The 26,349-nt window shown below is 38.1% G+C and overlaps 1 protein-coding gene across 5 annotated transcripts in view; it reads right to left on the bottom strand.

Moving 5' to 3' along the window:
• tcf4 (transcription factor 4) overlaps window positions 1-26,349 on the bottom strand; it is a 243,408-nt gene that overhangs the window by 126,043 nt on the left and 91,016 nt on the right. For all 5 annotated transcript variants that reach the window (XM_028462063.1, XM_028462064.1, XM_028462062.1 and 2 more), the window contains one exon: window positions 1,689-1,747. In XM_028462063.1, coding sequence (XP_028317864.1) covers window positions 1,689-1,747 — 59 coding nt within the window. The remainder of the gene's footprint in view (window positions 1-1,688; window positions 1,748-26,349) is intronic.

Below are 26,349 nucleotides of genomic sequence, written 5' to 3'. Positions count from 1 at the left end.
CAGGTCAGTCACATTTTTAGATACTTTTCTGTGTTTATATGATAATAAATGTTAATTTGTTAATTACTCAAAATGTTCTAAGTTAGCAATGTGTAGTGTTATTTCTTAATAATGCACCATTTTAAACCCAGCTTTACAAACTCCAATTACTTTCCTTTCCTCTCTGGAAAAATTGGTGTGATGGGGTCCATATAGGGCAAATACATTTAAAACAAATGAGAAAAGAGGATAGAGTAAAAATAAATACGTTTTAAATGGCTACTGCCTGCACTACAACAACAGAGTGACACCTCGCCCTCGGATGTTGTAAATGGATAATAATTGCTGGAGCAGGTTATTATTCTACGTTCTGCTAATAAAGTACCGTACAATTTTTATTTATTTATTTATTTATTCAGTTTATTTCCGACATGTTGCATTCACAGAAGTTATGTTATTCCTTTTTTTTTTTTTTTTTTTTTTGTTGTTTTGTCCATGCCGAAAAAGGAGACGAGAGAAGCAGTTTGCTTATCCAAGTCCCGTCCCCTGTTTTGAACACAGAAAATTTACATCAAGCTTGTCTCTCTGGTTGTTCTGAACACAATTTCATTTCTTTTTCTTTTTTTTTTTGTCCTTTTTTATGTAGGATGTATTCTCTGTAGTCAGTGTTGTCTTTTTTCATTCCTCCTCCTCTCCATCGTTGTTCAAAAGAAAAGTTCATCTTCTTTACCACTTGGGAATGTCTCTTTTGGACACGGTGGTTCGTCTTGTTGTGATCTTCTGTTCGTGAAGATTGAGTCGATTGTGTTCATTGACCAGTTGATAAGTTCCATCTCGTTGATGTGTTGATCTCGTATACGTGTAAGGTGTATCACAGTCTAAGCCTTTAGACCAATCGTGCACTCTTTTTCTTTCTTGTTGCTTTAGCAGATACTGTGTGTTCCTGATAGGTTTGTGAGTAAGCATGGAGCTATGGAAGATTCCATTACATTTTGGAGGGTTCAATAAACTGATTCTTGATCGGTTACAAAAATAGAAAAATCCCTATTTCTCATCATTGGCTAAATTTCAAAAACCTCACTTCCCGGTTTGTAACTGACTGGAAATTGATTGAGTAATGTCGTGTTGGTTTCTCATTTACCCCAATGACATTTATCCGGATCAGATATGAATTGCACATTTCATCCTGTTTTTTCATAACAAAAAAAAAAAAAAATTAAAAAATGGCCTCCTGTATTATTATTATTATAGGATACAATTCCTTAAAAGTCTTTAAAGTGTGAATGATCATGGTTCCATGATCAGGATCACTGATCCAGATAGCTGACAAAAAGGATATTTGGCAGAGGTTTTTGCACTCTCTGCATGTTCTTGTAATTTTCTAATTTATTATTAAGACACCTGAACACACTTGTGGGATTTTGGTGTACAATTCATTTTAACGTTTTCTTTATTGAATAGTCATTTTTAAAAGTACAAAAATAAAGTTATTAGTCTTGTTGGGGGGAAAAAAATCCATAACGATGCACTTGGTTTGTCAGAACAGAGAGGAGTTTCCTTCTCTCTACATCTAAATTAATTTAAGTATGAATTAATAGATTCACCCGCCAGCATGAAACTCTCTGTGCTATATAGATGCGTACATTCTCCAGTATTAAGACAAACCCACTGAAGTCTAATAAAAAAAATGAAAGTATGTGTCGACTGACCTGATGACAGTGTAGGTTGGATTCTCTGCCGTATGAGTATGAAGCCCTGTCCGATTTACCTGCAACGTAAACAACAGGAGGGTTAGCAGGACGACTCTCACTAAAACAAAGAAACTCACAAAAACATTTTCTGTATAACATTTAAGACAATTTCATTTTCTTTTAGGTTACTTTTTGATGACACACACACGCACGCACGCACCACACACACGCACACACACACACACACACACACACAACACACACACACACACACACACACAAAAGTGAACTGCAATCTGTTAAATATAGACGATTACTATAGCATTAAATAGAATCATCAAAATGTATTTATGTTTTCTTTAAACAATAAAAACTCAAATATAATTTGCTTACATCAGACAAAAAAAACCAATCAGAACTCAAGTGCATGTGGTCGTACGCACTTGATTGATCACATCAAATCTGTGTGTATTTACAAACATTAATACAATCCCATATCAGGTTGATTAATGGTATATACATTTATTAAATATGCATAAAATCTTGTGCTTTATATTTCAGTTGACTAAAATTGTAATGTCTTTAATATATAACTAAAACAGTCCAGTTAACATTTTAACTCAAACTCATTTTAGTCAAAGGACTATGACAAAAGCTAGATGAAAATTTGCTGTCACACTGCTACGGAAGAAGAGAAAGAGAATCGCCTAAATTCCTCATGGTCTTTAAGGCGTAGATCAGGAGAATAAAATATATAAATAAAACACTGACAGATTCATTTTTGAAACATACGAAGGTAAAGACAAAAAGTGTTGTATGTGATATGATTTGGTATCAAAACTGAGCTACAGAACTACAGCTAATTTTAGTACTGAAGAAATGATGTACATGTGGCACAGACAACTCCATTGGTCTGCCATTTACAGCATCTTTCTACTTCGTCCTATCTCTCTAAGTGTTGGTCCACAGAGACTCATTAGTGTTCTTTCTAGCACACCTACACTATCCAAGAGCCAAAAAACAAGACACACATTCATTCAGTGCTTGCATTTACTCTTGCAATCCTCAATGAAAATCAGGGGTGTCCATTTGTTGCAATCCACTGTTCGATGGTAGAGACTGTCTGTTATTCTTCTTATCTCTGCACCTGTGAGACCATGGTCTATTGTTTTTGCATGGTTCTGGTGGAACCTGCAGGTTAGTGCTGGACATTTCTATTTTTGAAAAGATCAATTTGCTCTTTCTAGGATGTCTTGTTAGGGTTCGTGCCCAACGTGATATTGACATCCTGTTGGTTGCTTTACCACAGAGTAAGTATAAAATAAAGTTAACACCTTGAACGTTGGATTCCTGTTAGAGCTGAAGATCTTAGCGGGACCCGACATTAACTCATTGAGTGCCATTCACGTCTATAGACAATATTTGGTTTAGTAATGTGGAGTGCCATTCTAAAGACGTGTTGTGTTTTTCGGCTGGGGTTGCTAGGAGACAGAGTGACAAAACTCTGCTGTGAATATCTAACTTGTACAATGATGTAGTGACCAACTGGTGACATGTAGGTGGCAGCAGCGCACCTTTGGATGAGAGATCACCCGTGATGGGCGAGCTCAGAGGAAGAGGAAAGAAGTTTTACGAGACAGAAAATGGCTCTACAAGAGTTGATGCTGAAGTTCTCACCAGCTCACAGCAGCACACACTCGACCAGAGCATGTGTGGAACTAAGTGCACTATTGAGAGTGTTGCGAAGATGAGAGAAAATGATCAAAAAATGGGGCGAGCGGTGACACACGGCATGTCCGGAAGGAGGAGGAAGTTGCGTGTGGGAAAACTGACGGGGGGAGAGACTTGGAGGAACGCCAAAATACAGTAAGAAATCCATTCAACTCTGACCGAGATAGAGGTAAAATAATAGTAATTTTGCCATCAAAAGCCCAGTCTCAGTGTTTTTTATAGTTTTATAGAAGGAACCCAATGTTGAGGTGTCCCTAAAACAAAAAAAAAGCTTCAATGTCACTTTCAGAAAAAGCCGTTTTTCTCAGCTTTTTGTTACAAATTGGCGATTTGTGTGAAACTTGCCTCTATTCAACTGCTGATTACAGAAGAACGAAACAAGCTAGAGACAAAATTATTTTTTTTGATGGAAGTAGAAAGTCTAATCTTTCAGATTTTGTCATAGGACAAAATATTCTGTGGGTCTTTACAAATCAGTGAAAATAATCTGAATGCCTGGCACTGAGGGGTTGGCTGCTGTGAAAATGGCTGGCAGTGAATGAGTTAAGACCAAACCTGTCTTGGGTCGGGTTAAGTCTTAATTTCTATAATTTTATATGGGCTCGGTCAGGTTTCTATTAGAATGAAACAGATGCACATATGATTGCTGAGGAGGTGAAATGAAGGCTGATCTCTGGCACATGAGTACATGATGTTAAAAACAGGACTCGTTCTTGAGCTGTGTGCTGTCACATATGTAGAGAGGAGATCGCTGAGTCATGTATGTTACAGCAGCGTTATGACATGCTTTACGGCAGAAGTAAAATGATAGATAGCGAGTTGTGACTCTTGAAGCTGGTTGTCATGTTTATAGTTGTATGCAGAACAAGTTCCCAGTAAATAAAGCTGAGTTTCGAGCTTTAATAGGTTCAAGCTTAAAATAAGTCTCCATTCGTTTTGGGTCGTATTCTGTCGTGTCTGAACTGCACATAAAATTATGGCTTTTTTTTCTGGCATGTTTCCTTTCCGTCATGAATTCCCACAAGAATTCTGCATCATGTGATGTGGTGTTCACAATTTAACTGGCTTGAGAAGCGAATCTTGTTCATTAACCAACAAGAGCCAACTTCTCGCTCTTTTTTTTTTAAAACTAATTGTGTCATTAATGTAGGACTTTATTTGGCAATTTATTGGCAAGATAATAAAAGAGCAGAAAATAATGTTCCCGTGTAGGAACTCTCTTTTGAACACCTTTAATTACAAACAAAATAGTTCTTCATTGTGCATTTCTTCTATTGAAGATAAACATAGTTACCCTGAAGCTAGAGTCAGTTTAGGTCCTGTAGTTACATGTAAAAATCATCAAGCTTCAACAGCTGCTAAGTCCTGGGTCTCTAAGTGTCTGGTCCAGTTACTTCCTCTATCTTTGAAGACAATTGATCAGAATTTCAGAGGAAAAGCTCGAAAGCCGCTTGGTTGTAGTCATGATCACATAAAAAAATACCACAAATTATACATTAACAGCTGGCTTCATAATATAAAGGATGTAGTCCATGTCTCGCCACTTTAGTCTCATTAATGGTTCAGGGTTAGGTTTACGTGTGATTCTGTTCTGTAATTGGGCTTGTTTCAGGGAGAGAACCTGGACGGACATCAGAGTCTTCGTATTGCACCTTATGCTAATGTTGGAGATGTTGGAAGAGTTTAGTTGTGCTTGAACCTTTATTAAGAACTTGTTTTTGGCATTCTCTGCAGATTAATGTCTGTTGCACATCAGATGGCTGAAATCCAAACAATCTCCAAATAAGTGAGTTGTTGTGCTTTCTCTTGCAAACCAGTTCCTCTTTCTGATTAGCGTCTAATTAACTTCCTTCTCATAATGATGGATACACATTGTTGGTGTTCAGCCAGAGAATATTGTCTACTAACAATTGCACTTCTTAAAACATGTGTTGCCCTCTATGATCAGAGAGAGCCCCGCGTATTCTTAATTTAAGATGCAACTCAAAACGTGGTTATATGACAAACAGACCTGTACCCACTAAAGGCTCAAATATACTCGGGCGGACTCCGTGTACAACGGACTCAGCGCGGACTGTCCGCTCTCCTTAAAGCTAACATATCCGGACGCACTGCCGTGTAGTAGTTTCTTTAAAATCCTACATTTCCCACAATCCTTAACGCATCTCTGTAGTCCTTGTACTCCTGGGACGTGTTTTAAAGGTGTCGCTACTGTCGTAGCTCGTCTGCCAGTCTCTCCTCTAAGCTCGTGTTCATCTCTCCTCCTCTGATTCACCAGGAAGGTGAAATACAGGTTGGTGTTACATTTATTGCAGGTCGATACAAAATCGGACATTGTTTTGTGTGAGACCAACTACATGGAAAAGTCTCTGCTTTGCGGGTTCCGCCTGAGTATGTTTGAGCTTTAATGGGGACTGTACTCTTCTGATGCTATGCATTTATGCACTTTATATTTGATGTTAATGTATGGCATTTTTACCTCGGCCAAGGAGATTATGTTTTTGCCGGCATTATTTCATTCATCTATTGATTTATTTTTTTTGACTGTGAACAGCCTTACTCAAAAACTGATGTATATATATATATATTTTTTTAATTGTATTTGTATTGTAACTTGGGACTGTCCATAAGTTTACGTTGTCATGGTTTAATGCTCTCTTATATTTTTAAACTACTGATGGAACTACTGATGGAAACTAGCTGAATTGCTAAATCTGGCATATTTATCTATTGTTACATCAATTAATATGCACTGACCCTTCCAATAAACACAATTGAAATTGAAACTGTGTCTGTTGCCATTTTGTTTCAACAAATTTTGTGAGTGAGAGCGTGGCAGGAAAAGTACAGAGATAAATGTATGTGAGAGGCAGACAGGAAGAAAAAGGTAAAGTAGTAACTCTTAAGACTAGATTTTTAGCTCAAAAAAATAAGCTTTATCAATTTTACACGACTTCTCTTTATTAATGTTGACATTCATGGTCATCAGATCTAACGTGAGCAAAAACATGCTCTGAACTCACAGTCTTATACGACACCCTTGGCCAGCCATGTTGAGGCAGGTTTGATTGAAAGACAACATCAGAGCTCTTTAAACACAGGCCAAGCATTTATCAGTGCACAACAAGATGGTGATGCCACTTTGGCAGGTAAACCAACATCCTTTTAATACACTGGTGAGAGTGCGTCTGGCTGTGAAAAGGGTGTCTGATGAATTTTGCAAACCGCTCCGACTGCTGCTGTGTGACTACACACAACAAAGCTCAATTCCTCTCCAGCATTCAAACAGGCTTCTCCGCGCTGAGCAGCAGGGCCGCTCCGATGCCTATTTTTACAGCACAGACCTTGTCTCGGATGAAACCTTAAATCTTCAGCCAGTCTAAATATCAAACCACAGTTAGTGTGTAATTACATTCTGCTTTCAGAGCGGGCGTACAGGATGAAATGGAGAGGTTTTATAGTGAGCATGTGAGGAGGAAAATGAAGCATGTACATGGTGAAGGGCTGGAATCAGGCTTGTATAGACCAGCGCTGAAAGCACCTCAACATGGTAGTCCATGCAGAAGAGGTTGATAATTATAGGCGTTCAGAATAGGAATGTGGTCATCTATGGGTGTGTGTGCATGCGTGTGCGCACCCTTGCATAGGGTTTTTGTGTGTGACCAATACAGCGGCTTCAGCCTCACCAATGACTGATGCCAGCTGGCACTTATACACACACACACACGCACACACACACACACACACACACACACACACACACACACACACACACACACACACACACACACACACACACACACACACACACACACACACACACACACACACACACAAAATAGTTCATAAAAACTAAAAGTCATAATGCTATCGCTCCTTACTTTGATTATTTCATTATTTTGTCAGATTTTAATTATATCTGTAAACATATTACAGTGATCTGAACATTAATGTTGTCATTAATTATTTCTTTGTTCGACAGAAAAACAAAAAAATATCTATGATACTGTAAGGGAAAAAAATCGGTCTATATTTATGGCTGGCTACATATAGATATATTTTCTTTAAAAATGCATTCAATGATTATACATTTAAGTTTGTGTTCAATGTTCAGTGTCACATTATTACAGCAATGGTTAAAGCCGTAATACAAATGAACTAACTGACCAATTTTGTTATATTTTAATTAAGCATAAAACTCCCACTCATTGGGTTATTTGGGTCAGAGGAAGGCTACTGTATGTCAGAGATATGCGAGTGACTTCACAGACAGTGTGATACTGTAAAAGTGTGATAGGTTCCACATTCAGCTAATTGGGGCAAAAATGAATGATGAGTAAAATAATTAACACACTGAACATGATTTTTTACATGAATTGGTGATAAATGAGGGCATTTAAAACATTAGATCTGTGAGCATTTTTTTACTATAGTATAACTGTTATGTATATATAGTCAACAATAAATGAAAAGGTAAAATTACTTCCCAATTGAGTAAAAACAGCAAAAAGTAGAGGTTTAACATGCAATCCTATAATTGAGTCATAAATTGTTTCAACAAGTAATAACAATTTCCTGAAACATGTTTTTAAACTATATGTGTAGGGTTGTCATATTTGCATATGAACAAATGAAAATAACATTCCCAAAAATCCTGGTGGTCCTTCCTGTTTGATATACATGGTGCCCTTTCCACCTCTGCCCTCGCTGCAGAATGCGCTCATGTGTTACAGACACACCAAAAATGTTTTAATTGAGGGGGCAGCGATGGGACAAAGAACAACGGGGAGGGTCAGCCTGTCATAGTATACACAGTGATGCAGGTCAAGGGCTGTGAAGGTCCTGAAGCAGCCCAACTATACTGGAAACTCTCTCTTCTCCATGCTGCCATCAGGCTGGACCATTTAGTCAAGTCTGAGCTTTAAACCCGACTTTGCACTGAAAACTAAGGGTATACTGATACAATAATGATATCAGATATCGGTACGATGTTCGTTTATATTGGATTTTTGAGGGGCATTTTTCAGGGTCTTGAATTATTTTATTATTATTATTACACACTACATTACATTAATTATCAATGTCATGTACCCACTTCGTCCTGTTACAGTAACACAACACAAGATGTTTTGACTGGCATTGGAGGGATTACATTTGTCTCAGCTGACACTAAGTGAGTCAAACACACACTAGCTACACACTTTTTCATTCCCACACTCAGTTTAGAGCCCTTATCCAACCCAACCTACATGTTTTGGACCGTTGCAGGAAACATCTGTATATTATGTACCTGTGTACTAAATATGACTTAATTAAGCAAGCTTTCAGACCTTGGAATGAGTCCATTTTAAATGATTGGAGTTTAATTTATTGTGCCGGATTAAAAGCAACAAGCATATGCATATTTGTGTGCGGAAACAGTAACAAGTTTAAAAGTTTGAAAATCAGCCAATGTGTTAATTATTGAATATTTACAAAGCCAACAATTAAATGTCGAACCTTTTCAAAACCAGACAAAGCGGCCAGATTAATCACACAAACGGTGATATCAAACCCTAAAATGTGTCCTGGTGGTGCAGCAGCAACTGAGAAAGAGCCAGCAGGGTGTACATGTACAAAAGGGGGCAACCGGCCCACTCCTCAGCATAATGACCATAGAAAAGTCTGTGAGCCATAAGAACCAAATCCTCGCTAATCCACGACAAAGAGAAGAAGAGGAAGACCATCAGCTCCATTACCAGCTGAGAGCTGTCAGGAACCCAGAGGCACAGCTTCCAGTATTCTCTATCATTTGGATACTTTCACCAATCCTGAATACATTCTTATAAACTTTATTTTGTAACAGATAGAAAGTGAGGCTGTGTTCAAAATCGCACACAAACGTACTGCTCATACTACGTCTGACGTCAAAATGAGTATGTAGTGCGTTCTCTTTATATAGTATGAAAAGATTGAGTACGCGAGAAATACTCAGATGTTTACTATATGGAGAAATTTTTCAAGTGTGCAAGGTGGACACACTAGTCATACTTAACTGCCCCATGATGCATTGCGAGCAGAATGAAAAATCGTCCTGGAATGGCTTTAAGTTAAAAATCAAACATCTCCTTTTCCATCTAAAAGCATCTCTTTTTGTCTTTCATTAGTTTTTTTTTTTTTACCACTTTTGTAATAAAGGCTCTTGTTTTGAAGTTAAGTGGCACAATGGCGGGTCTCCGAAAATCTCCAAATGTGTTTATGCAAGTTTTATGGACCAAATGACCACATGCTGACATTCTACTTGGTGACTTTCTCGCTTAAAATGTGTCAACGGAGATATTTAGCCTCAGTGTGCTTCAGGTTTTTGTTGTTGTAGGTTTGAAATGCATTTTGGGAAACTTGAAAGAATACTTGTGGGAACGGTCATCATCCTAGTCATATTAATAGCATATAATTAGTGCCGGGACAACGTGTCAACGTCATCGATGACGTCGACGCAAAAAATACACTGACGCAAAATGTGCGCGCCGCTGCGTTGTCCGACTAAAACAAAGATGGCGCCGCCAGAAAATAACTAACGCGAGTGGCTCCTCTGAGTTTCAAAAGTGCAAGGCAGTGAAGGCACGCACTCGTTCGTCGAAGGAAGCCCGTAACCCTCGTCCTCGTGTTGGAAAAGCACATTCTGTATTAGCATCTGAATCTTTGAGTTTAAGAAAAATGTGAGTGGCAGAGTGTATTACTTTAAGTTGTTGTTATTTTCATGTGAATGAAGAATTAAAAGTTGTACTTTTTTCAGTAAGCTCGGCCTACGTGTTTTCAACATAAATCTTAAATTCTATTGGTTCAGGAAAGACACCATGACAGGCTGCCGGCTCCCACTGCCTTTTTATTTTTTATTGAACGCTACCTCTGACTCTGAATGCATTATTTTGTACTTTTATATTCTTACTTGAACTTTATTTTGGAATTGAAGAGCAATAAACATATATTGCAATGTTAAGGAATTATTTTATTTTTTATCTTAGGTATGTAAATCAACATGCATAAATTACGTTTAGTTAATTAATGGGGAGATAATCGATAATCATATCAAGTAGAATCAAATCGAATTGAAAAAAATTAATCATTAGATTAATCGATGCATCAAAAAAATAATCGCTAGATTAATCGTTTAAAAATAATAGCTTATCCCAGCTCTATATATGATACTCATTGAGATTGTAGTGTATAGTACGGAGTGTACCATTGTGAACACAGCATAAGGACCGTATTTTGGTAATCTAAAGCACAATATGCAATAGCACACTTGGAGGAAGATTTCATTATTTACTATAGGTGTGGTCAGAAGGTGGGTTCTCCCTGACATAGAGACGTGGCACATTTGAGCTCAGGATTGGATTGGATTCATTAAGCTACATCAAACATCCTCATTATCAATAAGTTGTTACCAGTTGTGAATGGCAGGAAGGGAGGCCGAAAACTGAAGGTGCTTTTTCTGCTATAGACGTACATTCAGCTTTCTAGCATGGACAACCATCGAGCCCAGGACCTATCCATAGTCCATCCAGTGAAATTTGGTTTGAGTTCATACACACGCCTCAGCCAACCTCGTATTAATCACAGCTCCTTGCTATTCTTATGAAAATCAAAAATTGTTAACATAGCCTCTTTCATTTCCATTAGCACACACAAAATCACAGCGCAGGGAATTTAACCCACCTGAACACCACAGTCTTACATTTATTTGTTTTTCGGATTTATTTTTTTTTTTTCATTAGTTTGCCTTAATGGTCTCTCCTGCCAAACATCCTCAAAACTTAACATCAAAATTGACTACCCAGTAATAAATAGATAAAATCTGCTCATAATATTTTGTTCAACTGCAGGACAATACTAACCTTCACTATGGTTCCTTACAGAATATCACTAAAACTATTGCATATAAATCAATAGGAATATAAAATTTTTTAATTATTAAAATGTTTAAATATTATCCATAAAACCTGCAATACAGTGTAATAAGAAATCATTCATGTTGTGTTAACTATGCAATTTTCTTTCTTTATAACAAATCTATTAGAAATGAATGTATTGAGTCAGGTTAATCAGTCGGCTAAAGACGAAAACAACACTGTAGTGTTTGTTAACGGAGTCACTGTCAACTACCTTTTTTTCTCCGAGAGTGAGAGGCACGTTGAGTCTTCCTTGGTGTGAAAAGAAACACTCAGAAGACGTGATCTCCTCTGACACCCGTATAATGGATCCATTTTAACAAAGTATGTGACTAATAGTGTGATTTGACGAGGATGGCAAAGGAAGAGAAAGAAGAAAAGACTGAGGAAGAGGGATGGGAGGAGGATGGAGAGATGAGGATTTCAAGTCTCTCTTCCTGGTTATGTGCGCGCGTGCATGCGTGTGTGTTTGTGTGTCTGTGTGTGCGTGCATGTCTGTGTGTGTGTGTGTCTGTGTGCGTGTGTGTTTGTGTGTGTGTGTTTGTGTGCGTGTGTGTGTAAGTTGACAGGGGGAGGGTTGGACCGTGCAGACATGAATCATTCTGAGCGATTCATGCGTTACCATGACACCGCCGGCACATGTCCAGAAGTTTCTACCAAGTCTGAAAGGTAGCAAAGACTGCCACACACACACACACGCACACACTGAAATTACACCGCCAGCGCTAAATATGAAGTCATAGCTGTATTAATTTAATTCACTGTGTTGTCCTCCTGAATAAAGCGTAAAATTTTTTTAAGGGGGATCAACATTCATCGAACAGACGAAAGTCTATGAGTAACTGTCGTCTAGCAGACAATCCCTCAACACCCCCCCACCCCTTCAATCCCAGCAGGCACGGATTTCTTGGCACGGGAGTGAGTGAATACATCAAACAACAGATGAACGTATACGAGCCACGAGAATGTCTCGAGACGTAGCATCAGCACACATCTGTCCGCTTCTACCTTTGGCCATATCAGAGAGGAGCAGGCTGCTGTCTGGATCACAGCTCTGTCTTCATGGTTTAACCATAAAAATATACACTAGGAAACTAATATTGCTTTTAATGGAAAACAATTTTATTTATTAAATACAATATAGTGGTCTTTTCACTTTAGGGTGTGTTTGTTTAATTATTCTTTGTATGTTGAAGGCATTGATTCTAATCATTCGCAAGCATATTTTGAATTAAATATTTATCCCATTTACCTGTAGATCAATTTATATTATTATAAGATTTACATGCTTTGTAATCTCTGCACATTTGTTTGTGGGTAAGTGGAGCTTCAGGTCTTCTTCTGGTTTTTTTCTCACAATCTAAAAACATGTATGTGTGGCACAGTGACAGACGTTTGGATAGACACAAGGAGAACCCCGCAGCCCTTAGTGCAGGAAAAAGCTGGTATAGAAAATTTTAGCCGGAATATTGTTGGTTATTCTTTTGTGGTGCTTTTCAAAACCATTTGCGAACCATTTGCACAACGACAATGTCTCTGTCCAAGTATCCTTGGACAAACCACAGAATCGCAAGTGTGTGTGTGTGTGTGTGTGTGTGTGTGCGTGTATGTGTGTGTATGTTCATTAACTGAGAAAATGTATTTCTTAAGTATCTTAGGTTTTAATATTTACGTTATAAACACCAATGTTTTTTGTGTTCTTTTAGGTTAAAGGAAATAAATAACATAATTTTATTTATGTGTCGGAGAGTACTTGATAGGAGGAAAACAAATTGCCTGTTAGACAAAGGTTGATTGACGTCTGTTGGATTTGCGATGTTGAGGACAGAATAAGAGTTTGGCTGCAGCTGTCCCATTTGCTCCATGTTCATGTGAAATAGACCTTGCATTCAATCTCCAATGCCCCACCCCACTGAACATCCCAACATACACGCACACACTTCTTCACCCATCCTCCACCCAAAGATTAATAGACAAACAACACAAATAACAAACAGGGTGAGAAACGGGCCAACAAAGGGCAACTCTACCGCCCAAATCGTTCATCAAGTGGAACGTTCAAAAACTATAAGGGCAGTCCTCGTAGCACCTAACTATGCAAATATCTGTCACACAAGGACGACAAGTCTTTTTTTTTGTTTTTTTTTTTGGTAATACTAAAATTTGGACAATTTTTAAAATGATGCTTGGGCTCCGTGAAGGAAACTGTTACCGATTAGCAGCACGGTGTGTAATGACGATTGTGTCGTAGTGCATCTCTAGCTTGTGTGTGTTGGTTTCAAACAGAATAGGGATCCTGAAATGCGGCAGGCACTGCAGATTTTTGTTGGCTGGTTGACAACAGCGCGCCGGTGCCAAGCCCCAACGGCGGAAATGACTAAAAGACGCATAAGGCTGGCATTAAAGCCCCAAATCTCCTCTTTTCTCCCTCCTCCTCTTTTCTGGTTCTGATCGGCGTTCACTTTGGTCGGGGTCTGACTAGATTTGGCAATGTTTGCTCTGCCATTGCGAATTTATCAGTCTGCCTTTATTTTATTCTGATCTTACACTGGGTGGATGTAGAAATCAAGGCATCTCAAGCACAGCAGGAAGTATGGACGTGTACATGTGGTCTGTGAGTTAATCTTCTTTCTAAATACATGATCTGTTTTTTTTCCCACACATTCTAACAAATGGATTTCTTAGTTCACCCCATATCTGCTCTTTTTGTCTTCAGGATTTCGAAATTCAAGCAATTTTACAAATACCTCACACACAAAAGCATCTGGAGTTCCATCCATGAGGCACAGAGCCCATGTTCTCCCTAAAACCTAAAACAAATGAAGAAAACAACACGCTTCAATTGTGATTCCAAAACAATAAAACAGGGGAAAAACCCACTAAAACATTCAGGATTACCTACAATTACGAACACGTTTTTGCATTTGGAGTCCATTGTTGGGAGAACAATATCTAGCTGTATGGTAAACAAAAGCTGGAAGCTCCATCAGCAGGTGTAAATTGTGTCGAAGAATTGTTCAGCAGACATATGACGCCTGCTAATGTTGAGTTAAAAGGAGTCTTAGAGGTGGATTTAACACGTTTCCTCTTGTCTTTAGAGCTGAAACAGAAAGCGAACAGTGCACGGAGACAAAGAGAGAGGTAGCGATGAGAGAAGGTGTGAAATTCTGAATTAACAGCACAATATGGAAGTATTAAAGCACAACGAGCAGTGAGACGGCAGTGTTGGTCGCTGACATTGTCTGACTAAATAAAGACACCCAGGTCACATTTGCAAGGTGTTGGTGTGTCAAATAGGAACACGGCGGGAAACTAACTGGGTGTTAAACAAAGACACGTCTCGCTTTATAGTACAAAAATACACGTATGTGTTTCCTGACCTGACTCTTAATTCTCACAGATTAGTATCACCTATTTCTAGGCAGATCACACCCCTCGATTTTTAACAAGAAATCAAATCTTATCTCCAAAACATATGCTTTTTTTTTTTCCTGGAAATGATATAAATTTAACCCGTATTACTTAAAAGGGTTTCAAGTATTAACAATTCAGTTTGTTTTTCAGTTTTTCACAGTCAGGGTTTATTATTGAAATGTGTGGCACAATTTTAAAATGGAAACAAATAGAAAACAAAGTAATTTTGAAATGTAATCAACAATATGAGAAATATAGGCAAGGTTTAAAACAAACTTTTTTGATTTGTCATGTCTAAAAGAAAAATATTATCTTAATATGTATTACCAAAATTATGATTAGCATAAAAAGTCAATATCTAATCATGCTGGCACAGATAGCAAGTGTGTGTGATGTACAGAAGCAGAATAAATATCCAATAAGAAAAAAAAGAAGTTTTCACTAAAGTTTAAAGAACTGCAACATTTGTCCACCATCTACAACACTGATTCCCAGAGCCTGGGTCTCAACCCACAGGTGGGTCGCACAAGATATTATTTGGGTCGCCAAATACATTTGCAATATTAGGGTAGCTCCACCCGGGTCCCACAAACAAAGACGTCATCATGTTCATCCGTTAAATGAATATCTTCTGTTGAGTAGGGTAACTATACTTCCAGATTTACCTGGACACGTACTCTTTTCACGGCAGGATTATACAAACGAACTGGGTTTCCCAGGGCCACTGAATGCAACAAATGACCGTAACTTTGCTCATATTTTCTCTATCGGAGAAATTCCACCAGTTTATGAAAGATAAGAAGTTGCTCTGTACAGCCAGTGTTGGTAAATTGCGGTAATTTAATTAAATAAAAGAGCGAGACAGAGATTCAAAAAGACCAAATAGCAGTAGATTTAATTAAAAATGAATACTCTCTTAGATGATAAAACCACCATGGTCGGAGGTTCAAAGGGACTTGGAAAATAAAGGAGGAAACTGAGCCTATAGGTTAAGGTAAGATCCGTTAAATTTCTGGATCAATAAATATCGTTCTGCTTTTGTGTAGCTAGTCTTTGTGTACATTAATGTAAGTGTAAATAGATGCTTTTAATGTGTGAGATGTTTTTAGAACAGTATAGAGTCTGTTCATTGTGTGTGTGTGTGTGTGTGAGTGTGTGAGTGTGTGTGTGTGTGTGCGTGTGTGAATCTATCTCCATCACTTTTAGTTTTCCTATTGATGAACATTAAATGTAATAACAATATCTAACTCTTCTTTCCTTTTTTCTTCTTTAAGTCCATGCAGAGTGGACACGCCCCTCCCTGGACATTAAAAAATAAATAAAAATAAAAATAAAAATAAAAATAAAAATAATAATAACAACAACCACTGCACACGCCACCAGAGAAGCTTCCAGTGAATATTTTACAAATCTGTGATGTGACAAAAAAAAAGTTCACTGATGCTGACATTGAAATATTGTGTGACAATAAATATACAACTTCATTTCTGAAGAGTCATAATTATGATTAAAAGTTATAATAATAATGTAACCTTTATTGATCACCATAGTAAAATTCTTCTCTGCATTTTCACCCATTTTCCCTGAGGGGTAGTGGTGGGCTGCCAGCTGCAGTTGGATTGGGGATAGGGGACTTACTCAAAATCCCACAGTGTTAGCACAGGTGAGACTAAAACCAGCAACCCTCTGGTTACGAGCCCACTGTCCTTAACCACTGGGCCAAATCCACAACTATTAGATTGATACACTTGTCAGTCATTTGTTTAAAGTCAATCACAAGATGAAGCCTTGATAATGCTTTGAATAACAAGTTAAAACTGGAAGACTAACATATTTAGGTCATTGGCTCATCTTCCTTTGTTTCTGTCCACAGCATAATGTTATATTTAGTTCCTAAAAATGTGTTTATGGCTAATTTAACTGCTTAAAATGCATTTATTTTTGCCTGATTTAAAAGGCATTTAAAATGTAGGCTATGTTTTACTGATGACAGAAAATAAAAAAAACAATGATCTAGCCTGTTAAAGCTTTTATTTGGTGTGATTTGTAAAGTTTCTAACATGTGTATATGTCTTGCTTCTCTCACAGTTTATATACGAGGCCTATTGTGAATTGGGTCGCGATGATTTGTCTTTTTTTAAAAACGGGTCAGCAAAAAAAAAAAGTTTGGGAACCACTGCACAAGACCAATAGACCACATTAGAGCATGATTATGTCCAAACATATTAGGGTTTGGTCTGTGCCATGTTGCTAATTCCATTTATTCCATTCCATATTATATCATATGTTGCGCAATAATTGATACTGGTATTCTTATCTCTTTGCCCACCAGTTTACAGTGAAAATGTGTGTGTAAATGCACAATATAGTCCCAAAACAGGCATGTTATGGTCTATTCCCTGCCATATTGCATAAAATAGAAAAAATAATAACAATATTGCTATTTCTGTTTAAGGAAGTACATTCCAAACGGAGGCCGAATACAAAGTGTGCATTAATCTGCTGCTGTAACTTAGACTGTGAAGTTTGCGCAGACTGCTGCTCCAAAACAAGCAACACTACAGAACTCAAGCCAAAAGTGGAATCACATGTTGATATTGTGCTGCTGGCTGGTAATAAACGTGCCTGTGTGGCATTTTGCACCAGTGACATTGACCGAGAATCCTTTCTGGTAAGAATTTATTTAGAAAAACTTAATTGACTGATTAAATGAAACTTAGCCTCAGTCATGAAGTGTTAATAGGTGTCCAGCCATTTAAATGATAAAAATTGCACATTTCATATAACTCATACACTGAATTAAATTTAAAACAATAAATAATAAATATGAGAAAAAATATAACAATATGTCAAAATGGAAACTACATACAATGTCATGGTCATTTACAAAAAATATAGGATAATTATGAGGTATTTTTGGCAGCTATATGTTGGTTTTGTTTTAATGCACTGGTGGTAACAGTGGTCAAGGAGCATGTGCACAAAAACAATCATGTTAAAGGCGAGGTAAACACATTTTCTGACTTGTCACCTTAAACCTGTTCCTAGAAGTAGAGTTTGGACACCTCCTACAATAATGTATCCATTTAAAGATTGATAATCAGTGGATGATTCTTCGAGCAATAAGTACAAGCAAAGTTAATATAACGAGATACATTTGCATTTATATTCCTGGAGCATTATTTTGTTGAGTGAGACTTGAATCATTCTTTCTATTGTCCCAACAATCGTCCTCCTTCTTCTCAGCTACAGTAAATAATAAGGAGGAGGAGGTGGTGGAGGAGGAGTGAACTTAGACAGATGGATAGTGGGTCAGGTGGTGTCTGACTGAGGAGGTCAAAGGTCGATGCAAACTGGAGTTCAGCATCACACTCTGATTTCCTCCTGTCACTCTCCTACGTGTCATGTCTCGCTCTCGCCCTTTCACTCTCATCTCAACAAATGACATGTTTACTTGGTATTTCTTGATTATGTGCATCATGTTTTTTTTTTTTTTTACCTCGGCCTCTTTTTTTCTCATAGCAGATATTTTCATCAAATTTCATGAGCTCCCTGTTTATAAGCAGAGGTGTCTGTTTTCATCCGCTATCATTTAATTGTCAAATAAAATACAGCATATAAATGAATTTTACAGCAATATAAATGTCTATGTTTAAAGAATAGGTCCCTCTGAATATTTGATTTCTCCAGTTCAGCATGTTGGGCTTTTATTTGTTCTTTGCATAGCTTTGTTATTTATTCCTCTAGAAGTCAATCAATATTCATAATTTCTAAGTATTGACACCCACACGTCTGTACTGTGTTTGGACCCAAGGTGGGGACATTTACCAAATAACAAAAAAAAAAAAATGCCATATTAGTAAAAAGTATAAAACTGAGAAACTAATACTTAAATTCAAATCCAATAACTTCCAAATAAATACAGAATAACTCACAAATGAATAAAATTCATAGGATACACCTATGTATTACCCAATATTATCCAGTAATCACGAACTGTTGAAGACGCACACACCCTTTTGGGTGGGAGTCCTTTAACTGTCCATGATTGACCCACTAAGTTCAGCACCAGAGCGTCAGCTGCACACTGTTTAAGGGAGCGTAAAGGCCCCATAGGAGAGCTCTTCTTCTCTGCCTCATTGTCTACTACAAAACCGCAGAGTTTGGAACTCTGCGGTTTTTAATCCTCTTTCATTAAAGAAAAGAGGTTTACATCAGCATCTTTAACTTTTCCTGTTTTTTTTTTCGAGGAACCAAAAGCAGCACAAGATGACATTTTGATCGAAATAGCTGCTAAATGATCTAAAAAGCAGGCTGAATGCTTCACACTAATAAAAAACAATGGGATGTGTACAAGCAGTGGGTCCGTGTGACATCGTCAACCACATGATTTCAAGATGGCGGAACACAGGCTGTAAAGTGGTCAAATTTAGAAAAAGCAATTAAATGAATATGGTGCATAATAATGTGTTCCTATAAAGAAATTTGCATAGTCATGTTTCCTTGATAATTTTCATCCTGAATTCAGAATGAAAGGCTCTGTTGTCCATTTTTTTGATACATTTATGTTGCAGAATCAGTAACAAATCCCTTTCACAAATGCTTTTCTTTCAAATTGCTTTGTGGATAACATTTGAATGTTACAGAGTTGGGTTTAGAGAACATAAGGTCATTTCTGAAAGCTGTTTGGAATACCTTCATCAATGTACAGGTTATCTTTAAATTTATCTACACTTTAACAGTCAGAAGACTTATTTTCATATGACAAAGTTTTGTCAGAATAAGTTAACAACAATTATTCAGGTCTGTCAGAGTCTGTCAAATAATATAATTTCCTTTCTAATCTTGTTCCATCATTAAACAGCAAACCCCTTCCTGCGCCCTGATTCCCAATGTAATCTGACAAGCATTTGAACACCTGGATGGTCGACTCTAATATGAGGGATGGCTTATGCTGGTCGTCACAAAGCTGATGTGCACCATGTGATTTCAGCTCAACCACCTGGCTGCAAAATAATGACATAGCAGCTCCCACACACTGCTTTGGAGCTGGTGATCAGAGTAGCTTCATGCCAGCAGGGCAGACCCCACCTGACACAGACGAGTGGAGGGTGGGAAAGGATGGACAGCAGGAGAAAAGATGAGGATGGAGGAGGGAGGAGAGAGAAGCCAGCTGAGCGCCTACATACAAACTCTAAGGTGACAGTAAGTCTGCATCCCCTGACAAATAAACTCCTTTTGGAAAAGTTACATCAGGTAAATGAAGTAAAAAGTGAAACTCTTGATCGTATTTTCATAAAAATTCATTCATGGAAGGTCAAACATTTCAGTTTCTAAACAACTTTATAAGCTGCAAGGCTCAACATTGTTAATTATTTCATTTCATTGCCACCTGCTGAAAGGCATACAAACCAAATGAGTGAGAGTGACACTTTATCTTTTCAATCATTAGAAGACAAAAACACACATCAGTGACACAATCTGTGTAAATTAGTGGAATTTAATTTAGCCAATGTTTAATGTTCAATGTACAATATCACTGTCAATGTTTCTGATACTAAAGCCTTTATGTAAAAATATAAAAATTTTTTACAATTGTTTAATCGCCACCGAACTCGGTTCAAGCTAAAGTCAGAGCCTTAAAAGCTTTGATATAAACTATAATTACACTCTTAACTCTTAATTTCAAATCCAAACGCTCAGTGCCAAAGACGTAATTTTACGTCCATTACGTTTTTTTCACGGAAGTTGCTAAGATACACTGTGACGGAGTTCTAATGTGAATATAAGGCTTTTCTGTTGATGTCGTGACCACCCATGCCCTGAAGGTGGTAGCAGCGCACCTTTGGATGATAGATTGGCCACTGATGCTACCATCAGCTAAGGAGGAAGAAGCAGGGACGAGGGAGATTATGGCGCTACGGAGTGATACTGTGAAGTATCCAGCCGCTCACAGCACCACATACTAACACAGAACATGTATGGACCTGAGTGGATGATTTATTATGCTGTGATCAATCAACTATCAACCATCAACTGAGAGTGTGGCGATGGTGAGATAAAATGATCAAAAAACGGGGCAAGCGGTGAAACTCGACATGTCCAAGATGAGGAGGAAGTTGCATGTGTGGAGACTGACGGGGGAGAGACTTGGAGGAACGCGAAAGTACAGTATGCAAACCATTTAACTCTGACATAGATCGCAAAATAATAATAATTTTACCATCAAAAGCCCAGTCTCAGTGTTGTTTTTGTAGTTTTAGAGAAGGAAACCAATGTTGAGGTGTCACTAAAGCAAAAAAAAATTGCTTCAAAGTCACTAATAGATTTTTTCAGAAAAAAACATTTTCTCAGCTTTTTGTCACAAACTGGCGTTTTGTGTGAAATTTGCCTCTTATTCAACTACGGGTTACAGATGAACGAAACAAACTAGAAACAAAAAAAAATTTTCTGATGAAAGTAGAGACTTTAATCTTTCAGAATCTGCTCAAATGCTCATAAATGGCTGGCACTGAGGGGCGTATAAATTCTCAAAATGGCTGGCACTGAATGAGTTAAGTATTTTCTAGCCTGCCTTTAACCTACAGCCTGAGCATAGACGGCTTTATTTGCTGCATAAACAAAAAACTGACTACTTCCTCATCACCCAAATTGAGTTCATTATCAATAAGACTGAATTAATCCTTCCAGCGGAATGTTCATCTGCATCTTATATCTCAGATTTACTCACATCTGGATATGACAGGGAACAATTTTAGAAGTGAACTTCTCCAAAAATCTAACTTTAGTGCGCTTCATGTCACTTGTCCACTAAAAGTTTTCCAGCTGGTATTTCAACAAAGTTAGAAGCATTTGTTGGACTGAAGTGAAAGGTTATATAAATATTACGGACAAACTGAGTATCATTTGGCACTTTTATTACCGGATATCAGCGTGATTTTTCTCATAGAATAAGAGGGTGTTAAAACACAAGATGTCAGAAATGGTGTCATATACACTTTAAAGTTGCTGTTTTGAAGGTAAAAGCCCCGACCTCCCCCATCCTAACTTTATGAAACATCCCATAGTATGGAATGGGCCACTGGTTTGATCAGGCCCTACAAATCTAACAGTCTGGCACACATGGCAGTATCACCAAACACCTACTGAGGTGTACGAGTGATCTGGGTAGTTCATCCTGGCAGATTTGTGGGCGGTTTAACACCAACAGTGTGGTTTTTCAGCTCTTTGTCAGCCCTGCTCCCATTCAGTGTTTGCCAGCAGAGCTTGTGCCCACTGCTTTCATGGGGCACTGTCACAGAAGCGTGGGAAAAAATGGGGGAAGGTTACAATATACCCTCGCCTGCTGCCATAGAAACCAACCAACAGACGGTGGGTGCATGAAGGCAGGAGAACTAAGAGGGCCACTCTGACACTCTGGCCATGTTGCATTATTTTCCTTCTATCTATCATACACCTAACCCTCTGCACCTCTTTCCTCCTTCAGCTCTGTCTGTTTTCATATCCTGATTGTTGCCTTTCAGTGTTCTGTGTTGGACGACTAATGGATAGGACTTTGTTCTCTCTCACATAGACAAAAGACCATCCTTATTTGTCAACACATTCTCACTCCCAACTTGTCACATATTGACGTTCGGGAGGGTACCTTTACCCCCTTGGCAAATTGCCCTATTTCAAGATATATTGTGACTTTAAAATTGTTTTTATTACATTTCTAGTCAGAAATTTACCCATAAATTATGGTTAGGTTTAGGTTTAGGGTTACAAGTCTTATTTTGAAAAGTTGCAGCTTACGGACCCTCAGCGTCGAAAACGAACACCAAGGGGGTACCCCGTGCGTCGAATACTGACGCTAAAGGGTCTTTATGGAACGTTGATATGTGACGAGTTGGGAGTGAAATTGGGTTGTATTTGTAGGTCATTACTTCCTCAGTAGACATGCAACATAACACCAGTCCTTATGTTTTATTGTCCTTCATTGCTGTTTCTGTAACAGGGTTTTTTTTTGGAACTGGGTTGTTGGTCCTTTGTCAAACTAGAACCTGGAGGACCAGGATGGTCCCAGAGAAAGACCACGCTCATGCTTTTTTAAAGCTGCATGCTGTCCACTCTGCTATTCAGATCAGAATGTTGAAGAAATACAGACAGTGACCTCAGCATTAACAATCAAACCACTATTATGAAAAGGTGATGGAGATGGATTAGACAGCCTGAGAGAAGAGCTGAACACCTCCAAGAGACACCTGAGGGAAAACGCAATGAAGACTTTCCAAAAACACCTGGCAAAGGATTGTAGAGCCCAGGATTAAGGCCCAAGACAGAACAAAGTGGAAAGCCTTCATTTCTGCCCTTAGTGCTGATCGGCGTTATATACTGTGAGTAAATTAAGTTATTAGTTAAGTTATCAACTCTCCTTATCGCTGCAAATACTGTCAGATGTGATATAAACACAACGCACTTCTTCACTTCTACTTTTTCACAAAAAATAGAAGTTAATAGAAGATTTGTTATTGTTAATGAAAACTTTTTTATAGGCACAGAAGAAATGGGTTATTATAAAGATAATATTTTTTCTGCTGGACACATGATGAAATCCGACACGTTGGATCACAGAATGAGTCAAGCAGAAAAATGAATCAAAGGGAGAGAGAAATCAGTCAGTCATTCCTGATCAATCTTCCCTCTTTGGGTTATTTATGCGTGTCCATCCTTTTTCATTTATCCATGTGTTCAAATGGATCTCCAGCCAGCGCCCCGTCTCCTATAATTATACGTGTGTGTGTGTGTGTGTGTGTGTGTGTGTGTGTGTGTGTGTTGTGTATTGCTGAGGGAGCAGGTGATTGGCTGGCAACAGCTGGGAGGAGAAGGGAGGTGTGGGGGGGCACAGCTGTGTGTGTGTGTGGGGGTGGGAGGGAACATCATCTCCTGTCTCACTATATGTCATAGTGAAGCTGATTTGATGAGTCCACTTTGATTCACTTAGATTTTTATAATAGTTCTAAAAAGTCATTCCTTGGGTAAGTAAACAGAAATGGTGAAGACTGGCTTCCAAACAATAACATGGACTCTTTGATGATGTGCTCATGTTTTCTGCCTGAACATTGTGTAAATGACACACAATTAAATGATAAATTCTACTTACCAGCCTGCAAATCAGGTATTTTACCTTTTAAACTCATACAGTCAGTACAGTTCAACACCAAAATGTAATTTATTGGTGTAAAAAATAAGGGTGGGACGATATGTCGTGCAACAAGACATCACAATATCAAAACGTCCAAAGATATTGTTGATGGTACAAGTGGTATTGTTTATCAAGCTTAATATTTTAGATTTACTCTGTTTTGTGTTTCTTTCTGTCTCTGTTTCTGTTGATGACAGGGGTTCCCAAGGCATCGTTCACAATCTACCGATCAATCGCTGAGGCGTTTTGTGTCGATCACGCACATGGGCCGCAAGACAAGAATGACAGAGTCACGTATGCCAGAAAGTAAACCTAACAATTGAGCTTCTGACCTCAATTTTAGAGGACGCTAGCGCATTAATCTGTTAATATACAACCTCTAATGATAAGTAGAAGAATACCGAAAGCCGGTCACATACAAACACTTCAAATACTGAAATGCTGTGTGATAGTGACTGGCACTGCTCAATGTTGTTGTTCTTGTGGTTTCATCTTCCCGAACACTCAACTGATAACAGTAGCCTTAATAGTCCGACACCATAATTGGTCTGTTACCCTGTCACTTCCTCCGTTTTCTCCTTACTGGATCATTTGATGTCTAAGTGTTTTCCTTTGTTTCATTTGGCATTTTGTGAGTTTTTTTTTTAACTTTAATTCTCCGTTGTATGGACAGCAGCCTCTCAGAGAAATCACTAGATAATGCAGACAAGACGTCTGTGTGTTCTGATACAGTGCAAAGATTGCAGCTGTGTTTGACCTGTGAGATGATCTGAGATGCTGCTGTAAACAAACTTTCACAGAGAAAGGCTACATTTTTACTCTGTATATTTTACAAAGTCTATGTTCTTGAATGTATTAGATTTTTTACAACATATTTCAATCTAACTCAGCTTTTAAGTGTTACTGTTTCAGTATTATAATTGTATTTTAATATTTCACAAATATTCAATAATTATTTAATAATTGTAATAGTGTAAATATCAAAATCACTCTTCCCACGCTACAGGGTGAGCTGTTTATTACTCAAAGTCAAGAGATCTGATTGGTTATTGCAACTGACTACACACACGTTGACAGCGCAGGCTCTGTTGATTCACGTGACGTCACTCAAATTGCTGCATCGCAAGAGCCAGAGCCGTATAGAGATATAGATATAGAGCGCTAAATTCAGATGTAGGGCAGGAAGTGAAGTAGTTTGAGAATCTGCCGTCTGATATAATCAAAATGCCCATGCTTTGTGTAGTTTACAGCAGCCAATCTTTCTAATCGAGAAAAGGAAAAGAGATTTTATAGAGTACCGAAGTTTGTCCTTCACAAAGATGAGTGCGCAGTTTTCTTAATGCCCCCCCATTTAATATTGGCTGGGGCCGACTGAATTGCACCCCTTGTCTTGTAATTCCTCTTGTTTCCACTCAGGTGTTTCTCTAATTCCCTGTTTAACACTCTCTATGTTTTATACCCTCTGTATTCTTATGGAGTCCAGATTTGAACAATTAGGAACTTCAAAATTCATAAAAACGGACTTGCTCTTCTAACGGTACTTGCACTAGCTGCCTCCTCCTCCCTCTGCATAGAAGTCACCTTCATAACTTCACCAACCTCACATTCCTGACATTTAAGCTGTTTACTTCTCACTTCTGTAACTTTATAAATGTATTCAGTTTCAATATCATTTTTAATAGGTAAATTTGCATGAAGACCAATCTTGTCAGGATTTCTTTCACATTTTGATGGATATAAAAATAACTTGGCACACTGGAAATTCTTGGACACAAGCTTGACATGCAATAACTTCAGCCATTAACATTACGTATAGCAGCTAATCTTGTCCTATGCTAAGTCTCTCAAATCCAAATCAATTGCAAGACTATTCAAATCAAATACAACCATGTCCTGCTTTTGTAACAAAGAAAATAAGAAGTAAAATCTATTTGACCAACTTTGAAGTTAAAAATCAGTTTCTTGTGAGTTTTATTTCCATAGTTTTTGCTGGAAAATTTTAGAAATTGCTTAACTATTGTCATAACTTGGAGAACCACAGCGAATCCACAAATTCAAAGCAGATTCTAATAATAACACACAATCACCGGCTCTTGTTTGGAGTTTTTGTTCTCAAAAATCATTCACTTCACTCGCCGAAAGGATGCAGGAAGGAGAGGAGGGAAGGCAGGCTTCCTGTTCCTATCTTCAGCTCTTTACTGGCAAACTCAGTCCTGCTAATGGTGGTGGTAATTCTGAGGGTGATGGAGATGCTGCCAGAGATAACTGAGGGGTTTGTACTGAATGAAAGGGATAAAATTCTGTCTTGAGAAGAGGCTGACAGCTGTTTACCGGGAGGAGGAAGTCCAGCACGTCTTAAACAACCACACAGTCATTGGTGTGAAAACTGATTTAAATACACAAGTCTTAGTAACAAAAC

This window comes from Gouania willdenowi, chromosome 12 (genome assembly GCF_900634775.1).
Source record: "Gouania willdenowi chromosome 12, fGouWil2.1, whole genome shotgun sequence".
In the NCBI taxonomy this organism is placed as follows: Eukaryota; Metazoa; Chordata; class Actinopteri; order Blenniiformes; family Gobiesocidae; genus Gouania; species Gouania willdenowi.
The sequence above is the reverse complement of the archived record's forward strand: the minus strand, read 5'-3'. Positions and strand labels throughout refer to the sequence as shown.